This window comes from Carettochelys insculpta, chromosome 2 (assembly GCF_033958435.1).
Source record: "Carettochelys insculpta isolate YL-2023 chromosome 2, ASM3395843v1, whole genome shotgun sequence".
In the NCBI taxonomy this organism is placed as follows: Eukaryota; Metazoa; Chordata; order Testudines; family Carettochelyidae; genus Carettochelys; species Carettochelys insculpta.
The window spans coordinates 162,497,337-162,516,113 of NC_134138.1; the positions used below are offsets into that span (position 1 = coordinate 162,497,337).

Genomic DNA, 18,777 nt, shown 5'->3' on the forward strand with positions numbered 1-18,777 from the left:
TGTCCATTACATCTCAACATCTGCTGTCATGACAGCAATTTTGAGATTTTGGTCAAGGGTCCTAAACCCTAATACCTTTAAGTGCTGGAAACACACATCATCTCCTAGTAATTCTGAGACCATCTCACCCCTTTGTACCCAGTCTGACAGACCATCACATCAAACAGATGCATATTAGACATAATCCAGTCTAGGTATTGCGTACCATTTATTGCCACCCTCTCCTCTTCAAGGACCCCTCTTTTAAAGATTGACTGTAACAGGACGTAATCCAACTCATACAATGAGTTATAGTAAAACTAATAGTAATAAAACACAGAGGGAGGAGTTTCTATTGCTATTATCTCCTCACCCAAAATAAAAGAACTGGAGAGCGGTGATCCAGTCTCAAAACTACAACTGCTTAGCAAATTTGCGAAGACCCAACACCTCAAGATAACATTGGCAGCCATAGCTCCAGCACTGGAAAGTGAGCGATTAGTTCACTCTAAAGTGAGGGACTAGCCATCAATTTTCAGGATGCACGCTTTCATATAACAATCACATCAAATGTTCCACAGATTTGCTGTAGTAGTGGATCATTTTTGCTACAAAATTCTGCCTTTCAGTCTATTTACTCCCACAGAAGTGTTCTCCAAAGTCCTTGCAGTAATAGTGGCTTACCTCCGCAGATAGGGAATTAGGATATTCTCATACTTCCACTGCTTACTGAAAACATCAAGACAAAGAACACTAGACATTACCAAAAACGAGGTAGCTCTCTTCACACAGCATCCTCTCCACACAAATTTATAAAAAATCAACACTAATGCCGGTGCAAAAACTAAAATGCCTCAGAGCCTACTTCACTTCTCTGGAGGTTATGGCCTCCCTGCCAGGAAAACAATTCTATGACTAACCAGTTGATCCACAATACTGTCAGTCCTTAGATAATGGTCATAATTTGCCCACAACTGCTGAACGTCATAGCTGCAATGACATTCATCATCAAACCCATGAGGTATCTATAAGCCTCTCTCCAGACACCCTACACTCCATGCCAAACATAATATGGACAAACACCTCACAGTACCAAACAACATTAGAGTCCCTATGGCAGTGGACACAACCAGACAATGATGATCATGATTGTCTCATTACTATGTTGGGGAGCCCATCTGAGCACATACAATCTACGGCCAGTGGTCCACATCAGAATCTCTCCTACGTATATGCCTCCTGGGACAACAAACCATGCACACTGCATGTTCCCATTTCTTGTGCGTGATCAACAACAAGGTAATAAAAATCCTTACACAATATGTTGCATGCATGTTCTGTTAAAATCAGAAAGGAGGACATGCTCCCACTCTGTGCACAGAAACCATGCTACTCTGGATCTGGTGCATCAGTCACAACATCTGCAGCTCAGACTCCTACCTACTTGGATGCAAAAACACCACTCCAAATTCACTGAGCAGGAATTTTTCTCAGAACCATGAGTGGCAATTAGACACTTGGGTGTTATACAACATATTCAAAGATTGAGGGCTCCCAGATACAGACCTCTTTGCAATGACGCAAAATGCCAAATGCTTTTTTTTGCTCCGGAACAAGTTTGGGCCCTGTCTTCATGGGCTACACCTTACTTTAAAATGGGTCACTCTTTTTTTGTATACTTCTCCTCCCATCCCTCTGTCTATCATGGATAATACACAGGATCACATTGGACAGGTCCCCACATGGCCACGGACAAATGTAGTTCCCCTCACCTTCTCAAAATAGCAGTGCACAAAACATACTCTTTCTCTTATAACTCATCTCCTATTTCAAAATGCAGGCCAAGTCCTTCATCCAAAACTGTAAAGACTCCACCCCAAGACATGGCTAGTCCATCACTCAAAGGACCTAAAATGACTGACTTAAAAGAAAAAAAAATAACGTTCTACTGAACAGTCACAGATCAACTCCCCCTCATCTTTACACAAATAGAAATTATTCTCTTCATGTTCCCAAAATAAACAAATCACAGTGGTCTCCTCCTCTCAATCTTTAATTCTGGACATCATACTAGAACATAAGAAAGCAAGCCACTTCATCAGCTCAGTCAGGGTGCACTTCCCACCCATCACAGTGTTCCACCAGAACATGGATTATTTATTGATTTTTTTCCCCTGATCCAGTCACTAAACAATTTATAGAAGGAGTCGTCAATATTTATCCTGAAATACAAACCCTATCTCCACCATGGGATCTTAACCTATTACAGCAGGACCTACCCAGAACGCCATTTGAACCATTAGCGAGATGCTTACTTCTTTACCTCTCAAAGAAGGTAGCCTTCCCTATCGCCACCATGTCTGCCAGACAGATGGAAGAGCTAGAGGTCCTCATGGGACATACATCATACACAATACTGTTAAAAATAAGGTTTCCCTAGGACTTCATCCTGAGGTCTTCTCTTAAGATTGTCTCCTCATTCCATCTCAAACAGCCCATTCACACACACTTCAGTCCTTCCATCTGAAACCCCATGGGAATAGACACAAGTCACCACATCGCACCCTGGATTCCTGGGTGCTAGACTTCTATAGAAATAGAAGAGAGACTTTTCAGAAGTCACCAGAATTATTCATCACAGAACTATCAAAAAGAGAAACCATCTAAAAAGAGATTGCCCAAATAGATTTCCAGGGTATCAATTTGTTTTGTCACCATTAGCATCTTGAGCTCCCAACGGGGACCTGCACATATTCCACCAGAGCTTTTTTGGCTTTGATAGCATTATTTGCACAGGTGTGTTTACTTGCCCTTTACTGCTCTTTGCCGTCAGTCTGCAGTCGTGTCCATTGAAAGAAAAAAATAATTTAAAATATAATAGTAATAATCCAAATCAAGTATTAAATATATTAAAACCTTAATGTATAAAAGGATGAGTTAACGTATGGAGAAACATGTATAATATTAATACAATAGGATACTCAGAATGGCTCTCCAGGATCACTGCATGTCAGTGAATGTGGTTATCGTGTCAGTAGTGGTATACAACATGTCTACATAAATTTCTTTAAAACTCTTTCATTTCCCAATTCCCAGGAGCTTTAATTTATCATTACCTTGGCTCCATTTACGTCGAGCCCCAATTATGAGACAAAACAAAACAAAACCCATTTCTACTCCCAGTTAGTTCTCTAATAACGTCCTGAAAATCAGAATATTAGGTTGCCTTTTCCCTGTGGGCCTTCTACAGACTATCAGAATTGTCTTCCTATCAAACAGTTCAGTTTCCCTGATAACAAAAACATAACTGGCTTATGCAAATAGCCATCTTTTTTACTTAAATATGTTTCCACTACTGCTTTCCATCCTAATTTACCTATTTTATCGATAACTGCAGCTACTACCCTGTTATGCCTTTGTATCTGAGTATCTTTCATTTTAAAACATTGCCCAAATAGATGTGGAATTGTTTCCCTAACTTTCCGTCTAATCAAAAAAAATTACGAATCAAGTCATATTTAAAATAATCTCAATTCCCTGGCATTTTAAGGTACATCATCTTTCAAATTCCACTTCCCTCCACTTTTTTAAATTCAGGGTAACTGCATTATATGTACTCTTATCAATATTCACCTGCACATATTTATACAATAAATCTATCCAATCATTTTGCAAAACTATATGCCTTCTCCACCTCCAAGTGAGTATAGTTGGGATTTAAATACTAAATTTAATTAATGCAACTCTCACATCTCTTCGTCCAGCATAATGTCACCCATCAGTTGTATACTGAGGGAGATGTAAAATCTTAACAATTTTCCTTACTAAAATATCCAAATTATGTAAAACATAAAAAGGAGGTTCAGTTAAAAGAACAGCGTGGATAAAATATATGTCCGTAAAATCATTAGGTTTTGAGCAGGTTTCAGAGGTGCTTCACGTAATTATTACACCATTTGGTCAATATCCCTTTATGTGATAAACCATTCACCCTTGTCCAAGGGTCTACCTTTGTACCCAAATTATTTCCAACCTGTCCTGACTGCACATAGTCTGTCTTTTCTTTACCAATTTCCAATTATCCTTAGGATTAACCACATAAAGTCTTACTTTTAGCCATTATGTGAAATCCCCTTGGTTTCCTTAACAAAGTCCCCATTACAGACACGCATAAAGTGGCAACTTGGGCCTCAGCCTATAAAGTTACACCACATTATACATTAGAACAATATTTAGTGTGTAGTGTGCTATTTGGACTTACCATATCGTGTGCCACAACTTCATGTCTATATTCCACTGGCAGGCATGGCTCTGAAGTCTTCTAAAGTGTAGTGCCCACAGGACACTTCTAGATAAGAGAAGATTACGCACCCTAAGCTGTGGTTGAGTTACTTTGAGATGTGTGTCTCTGTGTGTGTTCCATTACTCTTCCTCTTTCCCTCTACCTTGGAGTTTCACACTGCATACTTTGCAATAGAGAAGGAATGGCATGGTGGGAGAGGAGGCAACACAACACTAGATAGCCACCTAATAAGAGATGGGGACCACATGTGTGTGACCTAACCAGGCACTGCTACTATAAATCTCCCAGTACAGTCATGCAGGATCACCTAAAGCTGAACAGCCACAGAGACAGCCATTTCAAAGTATTTCATTTACTCTGCAGGGAGACTGACCTTCTCTTCCATCCCCACCTTTAAAATCTCAAAAAATAAATAAATTGGCTGCCAGAGTTCTAGCACTGAAATTAGAGTATTTAGAATTTCTTTGGAAAATTTGAGTTGTCAGGCAAGTGGTTTCTAAGTTAACACCCTAAAATTGGAACGGTTTACCAGTTATCAGAAATCTAACTTTTTTGCTGCTTTGTGGAAAATAAAACTTACTTTGCTCTATAGATAACCCCTTAGCAAAACTGCAAGATGATAACTTTTGAAAATAGATTAACTTTTGAACTTGGAATGCTGTTAAGCTTAATTTGTGTGGTGTTAAGCATAGTGTGAAAAGCATTTCTATAAAATGAATGTTAGTTGATTGTTTTTTCTTTACTAGGAAAAGTTAGTCTATTACCTAAGTCCTTGTGCAAACTGCCTCAGAATGTAATCTGAATGTTATAAGACTAATTTCTTTGAGAGGGTTTCTGAGTCGCCTAATGTTTTGTAGGCCTGAGGGCCCCAAACCTCCTAAAGCTCTCTGATGGCTCATTGGCTTCATTGACCTTAGTGCAGTACCTAGTGAACCAGGACGGAAATCCCATTATTTCCAGTGGTGTGAGGTCCTTCTTCCTAATTCTTGTCTATGATGAGTTTTGGGCCTTAAAAATCAAAAAATTTTGATGAATTTTTTTCTCCCCATGAAGCTGCAACAGCAGGATTCATAAGTAGCTAAGGAGACCTAAAATTAAATTTTAAAAAGTTCTCAAAAGCACTGGTAAGTTTTGTCACCATAAATTTGAGCTGATGTGGACAATTCACTTACGGCTTTCCCATCCGAAACTTTATTTACCATCCGAAACTTTATACTTGTCTTTAGGATAAAAAATAGATATTTTCATAATTGTTTGGATTTTTTTTTTTTTAGATTGAAGCCTGCAATAAAGAAGCAGAAAAGATAGAATCTCTGATAAATTCTGACAGCCCAACTTTAGCTTCTCACGTACCTCTGTCGGCACTTATCACATCCCAAGTGCAAGTTTCCTTTAGTATATCTTCTTCATCAATTAAAGCAGTGCTTGTATTGTACACCCTTCTCTTGAGCCTCATATTGACCTTGTCAGCAGCAATGTATAATACATAACAGCTTAGAAAATGTGCAAAATATCATATTGTAATTTTTCTGTATTGCGAAGGACATTCAGAACTGCTGATATATTAATAGAGCAAAATATATTTAACCAGAAAGAAAAATATATATCAGTTTTAGTGCAACAAAACTCCAGGAAAAGGTTTTGATGTGCTAATTTTTCATTAAAAATGAATTTTAAAGTATTTCAAATAATCTAAATGAAAACTCTTTTAATCACTAAAATAATCAAAAGATTTTTAACGCATGAATAATTTTCTTTATGCACACATACCATAAAACATGGCATAAATCTCTAAAATTATGATTATTTGACAAGAGAGTTCTTGCACAAAAATTCTCTTATTTTCAGCAGTGAACATTGTGTTGAGGTTTTTGAAGAGTTGTTTTTGAATTATTCAGATGTATATTATTGAAAAGTATGAAAAGCATGCACCTATTTTAAACATTGATTTGTGGAAGAAACAAAAATTGCTGCTACTTATGTAATTTACCAAAAACTGACATTTTTATGTGAATATGTTACCTTATATTTTATTATAAAGAAAGCTAAATAGCCATGGGCCGACCTCAGCAAACTTACACATTTGAGTAGCTTTACTCATCAGCTGCTTAAGTTCTTGCGGAGTATTTGGCCCCATGCTTGTAAAATGACAATCATTTCTAAGCCAGAACTGTATTTACATTAAACATGGGAAAATGGATTCATTTCTACAGTTCTATACATTGCAAACATCATGCATTCTATCTGATTTTCTGATGGGATGCAAAATAATAAAGCCTCTATTTATAAGTGCTATTTTAAATACTGCAGTATTTGCATCTTATCTAATGAAATTTACACTTTAAATGTTGTTTATACAAGCAATACATTAAAAGTTGGGCTTGGGCTTTATTAGGCTTTAAGCACATGAACTTAATCTACATGAAGTGTTTTGTATCAGTATTATAGTTGCCAACTTTTGAAGAGTATACAGAAAAACTTTTTTTGCCAAAATGCTGAACTTTAAAAGAAGGCACTTAATTGTTTTGAACATTTTGTATGTTATTGTAGCATGTTTGTAGCATTTTCTGTTAAATGTTTTCAATGCAAATGTATCAGACTTATTTTAATAAAAAAAACTTTTATTTTCTCATGTATTCTTAAAAATATATATGCAATTTTATAAAATTTTCTGCATAGTTGAGTGTGGTTTTGTTTACTTTCAGATATAGCACCTAGATGAAGGGTCTCAGACTCTGAGCCTGCAGGCCATCTGAGTACTCCTCCAATCCGCCCCATGAAATATTTTCAAAAAGTTATTTATTTAGACCCATGTGGCAAGAAGATCAAAGATAGAATTAAGATGCCACTAGCAATTAAAATGTTTGGCTGTTTTTCAAAGCAGATTGATGCAGTCAGGCTCTTACACCTGCAGAGTCCCACTGATTTCAATTTATAATCTGCCAAATCTCAGTTAAATCTCCTTCAAACGCTTTCATAAGTATATCTTCTTTGTACAGTCTGTTATGAAAAGGTGTGTGTTTGTAAAATATTCAACTATTACTGTTACTCTTTTGAAGAACATGCTGTTAATCCATTTGGTTCTGGGAGTCTTCCAGTATGTTCATAGCATTGTACTCTTGACAAAATTTTAAACTAAAAAGGCTTGGAACTTGAGATTTCTTACCAAAAGCTTCTAACAGTTGGGAAGGTTTATTTTAAAGTGTCAGTTGTTAACAAGTGATTGAGAAAACAGTCTTCCAACATCTAGCTTATGTAATCTTGCTTCAGCAGACAGATCGTGAGGTCTTCAGAAACATGGGACTTGCATATGAAAACCTGTTCACCACTTTTTTAGAAAGAATTTGGATGAAGCCTTAAAACCATCTTTTCCATGTGGAATAGCATCTGTGGCTCTTGTATGATTTTGTAGCCATGAAGAAAATAGTCTTCAGTGAGACGGTAGGTACAAAAATAATTCTCTCAGAGATTGAGTGGGATGAGGGCAAAATTCAGATACCAAGGATTTGTAGGTTCACAAGCCCAGGCATATATAATGCACCTTTTTAAAACTGTGTGTTGGGTGAGCAAATACTGACAATCTTTGAATAGATAGTAAACAGCTCAGCACACCATTTCAGTGTGTGCGCTCAATGAGGCTGAAGATTATCCTGAAATCTTGGAGAACAGTAGCCATTTAAGACTCCTAGGAAACTATAAGGTCTTAGGCTCTTCCCCCAAACTGTTGGACCAAAACAAGGAATTAGGTTTTTGTAAAAGTATCGGTACATTGTGAAAGATTTTCTAGGCTCTTGCAAGACTTTTGACTCCTTTGGAAAAAGAAGAAAGTTTATTATCTGGAGACTGAAACCCAGGTTTCAGGTGAGCTTGATAAGTTTAGAGGTTGATGGCATTTTCATCACATCATCAGTGGAAATCTGGTTTGGTCAAATAAAGAACTGAAAAACAAAAGCGAATGTGGAAACTGCCCATTATTGTTTGACTGAGATGACGCAATTTGCACATTCACAAAGCATGATTTTCTGAGTCTGAGGCTAGGTCCACAACTCAGAGTTGGAGTTAGTGCCCATGTATGGTTCAGGAGAATGGTATTTCAATTATATTTTTTTAACTGAGAAAGCTACAGTCGTCGTCTTGAATTATGGTATTGTAAGTGTCCTCCAATGGAGATTTGCATAGACAGTTCTTGGTGGAAAAAGGAGGGTTATTTCCTAGCAAATGAAGTTTTTCAAATGTATTGCCTATATATGTTCACTGATTCTTTTGACATTTATGTAGGCCTTCATCCATGCTGGGCACATATCGTGCAGCACAGGGACGTATCGAAATGATGCACTCCCTGGCATGGACTGCTGCCTCTGTAGCTTTGCATGTCTCCAGGGGCAAGCCTACCTTTAAGGGTCTGCGCATTCCAGCACAAGTGCCTGGCTGCTCAGAGTCCCAGCATGACCACTCGTGGCATCATAGATCTGACTCGCAGCACCAGTTGCACATGTGGCACTGCTCTGTGTCCCAGTCCACACCCGGCAGCTCCCATTTGAGGGCGTCTGTGGCTTTGGCTTGGCACCCAGATCTTTGATGTGCTCTGTACACCGCACTGAAGCTTTGCACCACGTTGCATTGGGACAGTGCCCTTCCCAGCATCACTCCAGTTCAGATTCTTCCACCCATTGTACTGGTCCGGCTGGTCAGCAGTCTAGGCCTCATTCCTCAGATTGCGGGGGTGCTCCTCAGCACCATTCCCCCTCAGCTCCCAGGTTCTAATCTCCACGCCTGTTTTGCTTGACATGCTTATCTTCTCACCAGTCCCATTTGGTGCATCAGTCCTGATCTTGGTGCCCCTTTCTTATGGCTCACTAGTCCCTGTTTTGGCACTGGTCCCACTTGATGCATCAGTCCTGCTCCCAGCACCAGTCTTGCTTGGCAGGCCAGTCTCTTTACTGTTCTCAGTGCTGATCCCATTCTCAGTGCCAGTCTTGCTCCCCACAATGGTTTCATTCTCCTCATCAGTCCCAGTCTCCATACTGGTCTCATCAGCATTCACAATCCTGGGTTGGCTCAGCGTGGTGGTGCCAACCCAGCCTCCTTTCACAGCTCCTGCTGGGTTGGAACCACCATGGCCTTCTCATTTAGCCTTGCCCCTTTCCTTCTGAGAGGCCTCTGTCTTTTCTGATTGCTTGGTCTTGGCAGACCCTCAGCTGGACAGAGACTCAGGAGCTCCTCATTGGCTCCACCCCACTGGCATTTTTGGTCACTTTAGGTGTACCAGCAAGCACAGGGCACTGTGCTCCCTCTTCAGCTTCAATCCTCAGCCCCCCTTTTGCACCTAAGGCTAGTCTTAGTCATCCACTGCTAGACCCCCAACCTACCACTCGCCCTGAGGAGGAGCCTCATACCCCACCACCTGAACAACCTGCAGGCACATCTGAAGCGGCACCACCACTCCCTTTCAGTAAGACTATTTTGTATTCCACCACCACCATTTGGCAAACTCCCACTTCCATTCCACCCACCACTTGGGACATGGACCATAAATATTTTGTGCCTGTCAAGGGTATGAGTATCTTTACACTCATCCTCTCCCTTGCTCCCTGGTAGTGGAAGCTGTTAATGAAAAGGAGAGACAAGGCCGCAGGCTCCAGCCACCAAAACTAAGGACCTGTAGATTTGTTTGGTAGAAAGATACACTCCATGGGTGGGTGGGCTGTTGCTTAGGATGGCTAACCAATTGGTCATCTTGAGCCACTATAATTACAACTCCTGGTCTTCCCTCCTCAAGTTCAAGGACTTACTGCCTGAGAACTTGCTGAGGAGTTCTGTGCCATTCCCCAAGCTTCCTTGGACTTGGGAGACACTGTTGCCAGGGCCCTTGCTTTGGGCATCACCATGCACCATGTAGCCTAGTTACAGTCCTCCATCTACCACCTGAGGTCCAGCAAACAATCCAAGACCTTACCTTCGACAGGGCAAGACTGTTCATGGAGCAGATCATCTCCTGCCTCCGTAGCTTAAAGGACTCTCATGATACCATGAAGTCCTTGGTCACGTACACACCGCCTAAACAAAGCCACCCCTTTAAACCACAGCTCCCATGAAGGCCCTTCCAGCCTTGTGGGAGCCTGGACTTTTACCATCGGCAGCCCTGCTGCTCCTGTTGCAAGCCTTCCTGTCCGCAGTTTGGAGCCAACCAGTGCCAGTCTAAGCCCTCCTCTGGGGGTAAGCACTCATTACAATAGTGTGCTCTAGATGGGCATACAACCACCAATGGCTCCCTCCCTTCCAATTCCTCAACTGGCTTTCCTCGCTATTCCCAGCCAGGTTGGCCATTATGTCAGACTAATGGGGCCTCTGAACAATCACATCGGGCGATACCACTCCCTTCTATTCTCCTCTACCTTCCTGCCTGACTCTGCCTGTCCCTCTTCAGAGACCCCTCTCGTGAGCAACTCTATCCTCCAGGACATTTGGTCAAGCCTGGAACTGGGAGCAGTGGAATAAGTTCCCGCTTAATAAAGGGGTCAGAAGTTTTAGTTCCATTATTTCCTAGTTCTGAAGGCAAAAGGGGGCCTTTAGCCTATCCTGGACCTCAGGGAACTCAACAAATGTATTGTTTCCCACAAGTTCTGTATGGTTTCCCTGGGCACCATAATTCTTCCCTGGATCTGGAGAACTGGTACGCTGCTGTCAGTTTAAAGAACTCATATTTCTGTGTTGCAATCCACCTGTCCTATCTGCACTCTCTTCACTTTACCCTGGGCCACCGGCACCTTCAGTTCACATCCCTCCCCTTTGGGCTGTCCATGGCCCCTAGAGTGTTTATGAAATGTATGGTGGTGGTGGCGGCAGCCCTCCTTCAGTAGCGCTCAGACCTACCCCTGTCTGGACAATTGGCTCGTGCAGGGCCACTCTTTCCACGAGGTAGAGGCTCTAATGGTTTTCACCAGAAAAACTGGGCAAGCTTGGGCTCATGCTCAATCCAGCAAAGTCTTCGTTGATCCCAACTCATCTCACAGAATTCACTGGGGCAGTGTTCCATGCCACCAAACCAACCACGTTCTTTTCTGGTCATTGCTTCTAGGTTCTGGTCTTGCTTCTACATTCCCTGTCTGAATTTCTGGTCACCACAGTAAGGATGCACCTCCGCCTGCTGGGACATATGGTGGCATGCACATATGTGGTCCTGTTTGCCAGGCTGTGCCTCTGCCCCCTCCAGGAATGGTTGGCATCAGTATATCTCCCTAGCCAGGATGGCATGGGCATGGCCATCCCAGTACCATGACGTGTCTCTGATGCTCTGCACTTGTGGCTAGATCCGTGAAACATGTTAGTCAGCATTGCGTTTTATGCTCCTCCAACCTAATTATGTCTCTAGTAATAAGCACCTCCACTGTGGGCTGAGGGGCCCATCTAGGCCCACCTTGCCTGTCTCACCCTCCTACCTCACCTCTGCAGCTGCTGTGTCGCAGTCCCAATGGACAACACAGTGGCCATGTATGTCAGCCCTCAAGGGGTGCATGCTCCTCCACACTCTGCTTTTCACCTGTGGCAGCTGTGCATAGTCCATTGTATCCACCTGGAGGTGGAGTGTCCAGAACCAGCTGGTCAACCACCTCTGTTCCCATTTCCTTGCTCATGAGTGGTTGCTTCCAGTGGATCTCCTCCACACTATTTTCCAAAAACAGGGCTTTCTCTGGCTGGACCTCTTCGTGTCCCAGAGCAACTGCAAGTGTCTCCAATTATGGTCCCCCTTGGTCCTCAGTCCTGGCTCTCTAACGGACATGTTCCTGATTCTTTGGAACTCGGGGCTACTTTATGCTTTTCTCCCATTCCCTTTCATGCACAAGGTACTTCTCAAGATTCTTAGGGACCAGGCAGACATTATCCTGATAGCCCTGGCTGGAGCTCATTAGCATTGGTACCCCACAGTGATGGAGTTCGAGGTGCTTCCTTCCATTCTGCTTCCAGACATCATCACACAGGACCACGACTATCTCCACCACCCAAACCATTGCTCCCTTAACCTCATAGCATGGCGGCTTTGTGGTTAAACCCCATTGAACTGTTGTGCTTAGAACAAGTATGGCATGTCCTCCTCAGCAGCCATAAGCCATCCATGTGGTGCTCATACTTGGCTAAATGGACATGTTTCTCTTGCTGGTCTCATCACCATAACTTCATAACTTTTCTAGTGATATTGGTTTACCTTATTTCCCTGAAGCAGCAGGATCTTGCTTCTTTCCTCAAGGTTCACCTGGTGGCCATCTCAGCCTTCCATCCGGATGAGGACAGGCATTCTGTTTTCATGAACCCCATGGTTGGGTGCTTTCTCAAGGGCTTGGACTGCCTTCACCTTCTGGCCAGTTCCTGCTTGGGATCTTAACCTGGTACTCCAGGTACTTGTGGGTCCTCCCTTCGAACCATTGGCCATGTGTCCCTTCCTTTACCTCTCCCTGGAAAGTGGCCTTCCTAGTGGCTATGACCTCTGCCAGAAGGGTTTCTGAGCTCCAGGCCCTCATTTAGAGCTCCCCATATATGGTGGCCTGTAAGGTCAAGGTTCAACTCTGCCCTCCCCCAGCTTTCTTTCTGAAAGTCATCTATGTCTTTCATACTAGCAATAACATTTTTCCTTCCTGTTTGCTATCCTAAACTCCACAGCTTCCAATGGGGAGTAGAAACTACAGTTTCTTGATTTGAGGTGGGCGCTTGCCATGTACATCAACAGGACCAAGTCCTTCTGCAAGACCTTTGCAGCTCTTTGTGGCTGTTGCTGATCACATGAAAGGGGTCCCAGTTTCATCACAGTGCATCTCTTCCTGGATCACATCCCGTATATGAGCATGCTACGATCTTGCTAAGGTTGTCCCACCGCCTATTATGGCACATTCTACTTGAGCTCAAGCTTCTTCCACTGCCCTCCTGGCTCACATTTTTTTCCAACAAATCTGTCGAGCTGCGACATGGTCCTCTACATACTTTTATGGTACACTATGCGATTGTACAGCAATCTAGATGGGACACAGCTCTTGGGCCTGCCATCTTTGAATCAGGCATGTGTTGACTCTGACCCCTCCTTTGGGTATGGCTTGTGAATCGCCTAACCTGAACAGATATGCGCAAGCACTTGAAGAAGAAAAGTTACTCACCTTTATAACTGTTTTCTTGGAGATGCATTGCTCGTATCTGTGTGATACTCACCATCTTTTCCCCACTGTAGGAGCAACTGGCAGGAAGGAAATGAGGGGTGGTCAAGTCAGCAGGGTTATAATATGGGGTTCCACACTGGTGCCATTCCAAGGGTCTCCACAGCTGACCCAATGTTTAGCAGCTAGGGTGAAACTTTCCAACAGTTGTGCATGTGATGCGTGCACACTTAACTTGAATAGATATGAGAAATGCATTGTAGAGAACAACGTTTACAAAGGTGAATAACCTTTACTTTCAACTTCCTTTTTTTTTTTTTTAAGGTAATCTAGTCTACAGTACTAACAATCTATACAATAATCTATTTTTAATATGCTACAGTTGGCTTTACCCACATCCATTTTCTTTGAAGAGTTTGTTTGTTCCCGTAAAAGATAACTATGTGCTTCACCTATTCTTGCACTGGGTGAATGAATACAGGCTACATCTGTGGAACACGTTTAACAACGTTCATCGCTGTTAACATTGGACCCACTAACTACCTCCGAGACATTATACCTGCTCCTCCCTGAACAAGTATAATGTCTCCAGCATCCACTGTTTATGCATCATCTCCCATCTCTCCCAGGGTAGGTCTGGCTATGACACATTGCAGAGCACAATTCCTGATTTTCAAACACCTTGGCAAAGAGGGTTCCAAGATTTGTCTGCTCCTTGGCAGCTTACTTTCAGTGATTACAGTTTGAAACTATAGGCATCCAAATGCCACATTTGAAACTGGGCATTCACAAGCAAATTAGGGAACCAATTCAGAAGCCGCATACCTGATATGTCAGGTGTATGTTATTAGTATGATTGTGGACAGACTTTTAGCTGCACAATAAATTAAGTGAATACTGAGAATTATCCAATAGGATGTCCATAATGTTGTTTAATTTATTGTTAAACTGTCCAGTGGATTTGTTACTAGCTAAAATCTCTACCATTTTTGTTCACGTGAACTTCATTTTTGAACAGATAAAACATGGGAGTTTTAAATTTCTCTAAATTTATTCTGACCTGTATCTGTATTTATAACAAACATTGCAAAGCACATACCATTAAAATACTGTACACTTAGTTGTATGAGTTTGCATTTAGCTCATGAAAAATGTAACATGACAGTATTGTATCATAGTATCAAATTATATTCATTAATGTTTACCACCTTATTTGATTCTGTGGATTTCTTGGAAATCCGGAAATTTTTGAATTAGTTTTATCAAACTGCTGAATAGCTTGCATATGACCAAACAAAATTTTTTATTTTGAATCTGTAGAAAGTATTTCACATTTCTGAAGAGGAGGAAGGTTCAGTAGAATGGTGCTCCTAAAGTTGGTAAGTGCTACACATTTTTGAGGAGAATTGTCTGCCTGGAAGAGGGTGCTGATCTCTTGAACAGTTTTTGCTTTTCAATTAGTTTCCAAGTGCCAGAATGTACCACTATAAAGTATATGTCTTATTGTACATAAAGTAGCCGTGAGAATTTTTAAGATAATGCAATAGGCCTATCGCCATAAACATTTTATAAGAAAGGGTCTTTAATCGCATTTTGCAACAGATGATCAGAACTATGCTTTACAATGCACCATATAGCACACAGAGAAGTTAAGAAAATTTGTGGTTCATTGTTTTAAGCTTCTGTTGGTTAGAAGCTGGTCCTTCTGAAACACAGGGGATTTCTTCTCCCAAACTATCCTGTGTTCTGCCTTCCTCAAAGCTTGTTTCCACTTCACTTGGCCATGTACGGTCAGGAGATGGATTTGAACCAACAGGTGTTGATGTCTCTGTTATACCATCATTACTTAATAATCCCATGGACTCTTCCTCTATGAACCCAACTTTATATTTTGGCAGAGTCTTTCTCTCATGTTTATTGGGGTTTCTTAGTTTATTTCTTTGCTCTTCAATCTCTGCATCACTTGCAATATTGGCAAAGCTTTTCAGTCTGGTTTTAAGTTCAGATTCTGCTTCCTCTATATAGCGGGCTGCCAATGTCCTTCTACAGCATTTATTAATTATTCTGTGGATTTAAAAATGTTTAGTCAGACAATAAAATCCACAGGGTGAAAAGCAAGACAGATTGCTGCTGCACAACCTGTTTACTCATAACAACTGAATAATCTCTCAGCTGCGGAATTTGGAGGTGGTTCAGTGTTGTTGCTGGAGGTCCCAGGACTAAGCCTTGCCCTTCAGCTCAGGCCACCTGAGTATCTGCCTCTGACAGTGAAGTAGGTTGGTAGTTGCTTCAGTTTCTACTAGCCATTTTGTCTTATAACTAATTTTATTAATTTTTATGCAGAAGTGACTTCATTTCAACTTTTAGCTCCATTCTCCCTCTTCTGAAGTGAGGAATCATTGGAGTCTGAAGGCTCTGGTACAGCGCCTGTCTAGTAGGCTTCCTGTACTCTGCTGCTGTAAGGTGTCAGCCCTTGCTCTGGCACGGTATAGGTCTTTGAGTCCGATCAGGATGCTGATGCCCTGCTAAACGTCCTGCTCAAAGTTGCAAATTCGCCATAAGGATTAACCAGGACCATTAGGATTCCCAGGGAGGGAAGAACCCCTCACAATCTGCTCAGACATGAAGTCCTGCAAACTCCAGAGAGACTGAGTACTACTTTTGCAGGCAGCAGTTTGTAATGTTAACAAGCAAATGGTAAAAAATTAGAGTTAAACCCTTTCTTGATTTGTTGGGCTTTTCTCCTTCCAGAACTCTTAGTATATCTTGGTAAGGGCAAAGCCTCTTTTCCCTGTCCAGTCTTGTCTTAGACTGCAGCCTACAAGGAGTTGTGCCTGGCTGGGTCTCAGCCCAGGGACACTTGCTCTGCCAGGAACAGGTGCTGAAACTAAAGAGGGAAGGGAGGGAGGGATGTTTGTGTCTCTTTCTTGTGTTTCTCATCCTCTCCAGAGGCTGATGCCTAATGAAAGGGTATGCCCATGAGACAGCATATGACCAGAATATGAGGCATGCAGGGATTACTACCATGCAGCTGCACTATCATGAGATTACAGGGGCACAAGTGAGAAATCCCTCCACAGGTTCAAGAGCCCATGATTTTCTGAGGAAAGCTCAAAGTGGTACTGGGTCACACCTACCGCCCTTACGTGGGTGCAAGTCAGACTGTGAGAACTTCATGTCAGGCTACCAGGGCCAATTGAGCACGGGTTCTCATCTTGTCTTTCTAAGGCCACCACAACGTGCTATAAAAAAACTCCATTCCCCACCTGTGCCACAACTGGTTTTCTGTAAATAAAATCCTGGGCTGACATTAAGGAGTAGAAATCAGGGCAAATGCCTGGGGCTCCATGCCACAGGGGCCCTTGCAATCCTGTTTTGCTCAGGCTTTGGCTTCAGCTCTGGATGGCAGGGCTAAGGGCCCCAGGCTTTTGGTCCATGCAGCGAGGCTTCAGTTTTCTGCCCTGAGGTCCAGGGAGTCCAACACTGGCCCTGTTGACAGACCTCTGAAACTTGCTTGCAGCTCCTCCCTATCTCTCGCAATAGGCTTGGACCCCTTGTTTGAGGACCACTTATCTAGGGGGTTATTGTCCTTGGTTTGGTCATCCCAGGACCAGGATAAATCATGTGCTGTGCCCGCCTGTAAACTGTCAAGGGAAGCATGTCATATATCTATCATCACAAAAGAAAACATTCACATGGCTCCATCAGGACAGGAAGCCAGTGGCTCACAAAGAACTCATTATTATTAATAAATACCTTCCCTTCAAGCAATAATGAGACCTAGGATTTCCTGTACTCGCCTTTGTAAGGACATCCTACAATTAGAATAGGGGCATCTGGTTCAAATTAAAATGCTACATAAACCTACAAGGACACTTCATTGGTTTTTGGAACCTAAGGTTGGTACAGCGCCAGCCATATCACAGACATACATAGTCCAACTTCTTTCCAAAAGAGATCTTGCACCATAAGAGCGAAGTAACACTACTGAGAAATTTAAAATCCTGGGTTATAAACATTAAACCAAAAGTATTCAGAATACTTACTTGGTGGCAGTTCAGTCCTTGCTTGGAGTGCAAGATAATGAGTTCAAATTATGGTCAGGGCGTGCACAAAATCTGAAGCAAAATTTCTCAGGGAAACTGTTATTTCCCAACCAATAAAATCCTCAGCATGACAAAAGACAAAATGAGCATTTTTGTAGCAGTGCTTACAATACCTGTATAGATTGAACTTCTCTCATCCAGCACCCTTGGGCCTTGACTGGTGTCAAACCAGAGGATTTGCCAAACCACAGGAGGTCAGTATTGTCTAGGAGCATTACCAACACTTCCAAGAACTGACTGCACTCTTAGATGACACTGAGGTGGAAATTTACTGCTAAATAACAGCACAGAACACTGAGAGACAGACCTGCTGGCTGTAAACTAACTTTATGGGACCATGGGAGAGTTGGCCACACCAACACATGGACATCGGGATAACTAAAATCATGCCGGACCATGAATGTTGCCAGACAAGAGAGTTCTGGATTAGAGGTTCAACCTGTACAATGTTGTTCAACTATTGGCACCTGCCCTCCCAAGAAATGGCTGGTGGTAGTCACAGTAATTATCTGTTACTAGTTCCATATCTCTACCACATCAGTATCCTATCCAGAGACCCAGGGCTATTTGTAAGTTGATAGCTGCTAGAAACTATTGAAACTCAACAGTTTAAATCAACACTAACTTGAGCCCAACAGAGAAGACTGTTCATCCAGAAGTCAAAACATAAGCCCAGGTCTGACCACAATTTCACTACCAAGGTAAATATTTACGAAGATCCAAATTTTCATTTTGTATTAGTCGTTTCTTGGTAGTGGTCAGCCACAGCCAGTTGTCTCCAGCAACTAGGTTTTCTGTTGCTAGACACAGCTTTCATCCATGGAATTTCATAAAATATGTCTTGCAGAAAAGCTGCAGTGTAAATTCAGGCATTCCTAGATCATGCTTGAATTTCCACTTGTGAACAAATATGTAGAATAATCCAATCCAATTTTCGTTCTCAATTCTTGCATACAAACTACTACCTGGCCGGATGGAGAGAGAATCTGAAAGATTAAACATTGTAGATTATGAGCCCTCACAGAAACGCATAGCATCCAGCTCAAACCTTATGCTATATACATTTTGAAAAATTTCAGCTATATATATTTCCAAAATTTCAGCACAAACATCCTTTACTTCATTTGAACAGCTGGTGTGTGTGAACAAAATACACAAAATATATCCGACTAGACTAGTGGGCCATTAAGTCTAAGATTTTCTCTCTCTCAGTTGCTAGCCCAAACTGGTTAAGAGGAAGCTGCAAGCA

General features: G+C 41.9%; 2 protein-coding genes and 1 long non-coding RNA gene across 5 annotated transcripts in view; 2 read left to right on the forward strand and 1 right to left on the reverse strand.

Annotated features, from left to right (window-relative positions):
- RECK (reversion inducing cysteine rich protein with kazal motifs) overlaps positions 1-6,936 on the forward strand; it is a 166,797-nt gene extending 159,861 nt beyond the window's left edge. For all 3 annotated transcript variants that reach the window (XM_074987944.1, XM_074987945.1, XM_074987946.1), the window contains one exon: positions 5,557-6,936. In XM_074987944.1, the coding sequence (XP_074844045.1) occupies positions 5,557-5,772 (216 nt within the window). In that variant the 3' untranslated portion in view covers positions 5,773-6,936. The remainder of the gene's footprint in view (positions 1-5,556) is intronic.
- A 7,821-nt stretch (positions 6,937-14,757) lies between these two features.
- Positions 14,758-18,777, forward strand: part of LOC142008722 (uncharacterized) — a 33,993-nt gene continuing 29,973 nt past the window's right edge. The window contains exon 1 of the long non-coding RNA XR_012644213.1: positions 14,758-14,801. This is a non-coding gene — a long non-coding RNA (uncharacterized LOC142008722). The remainder of the gene's footprint in view (positions 14,802-18,777) is intronic.
- The window catches only part of LOC142008720 (zona pellucida-binding protein 2-like), a 54,340-nt gene continuing 50,353 nt past the window's right edge, over positions 14,791-18,777 (reverse strand). Inside the window, exon 9 of the mRNA XM_074985995.1 lies at positions 14,791-15,486. Within this exon, the coding sequence (XP_074842096.1) occupies positions 15,072-15,486 (415 nt within the window). The 3' untranslated portion in view covers positions 14,791-15,071. The remainder of the gene's footprint in view (positions 15,487-18,777) is intronic.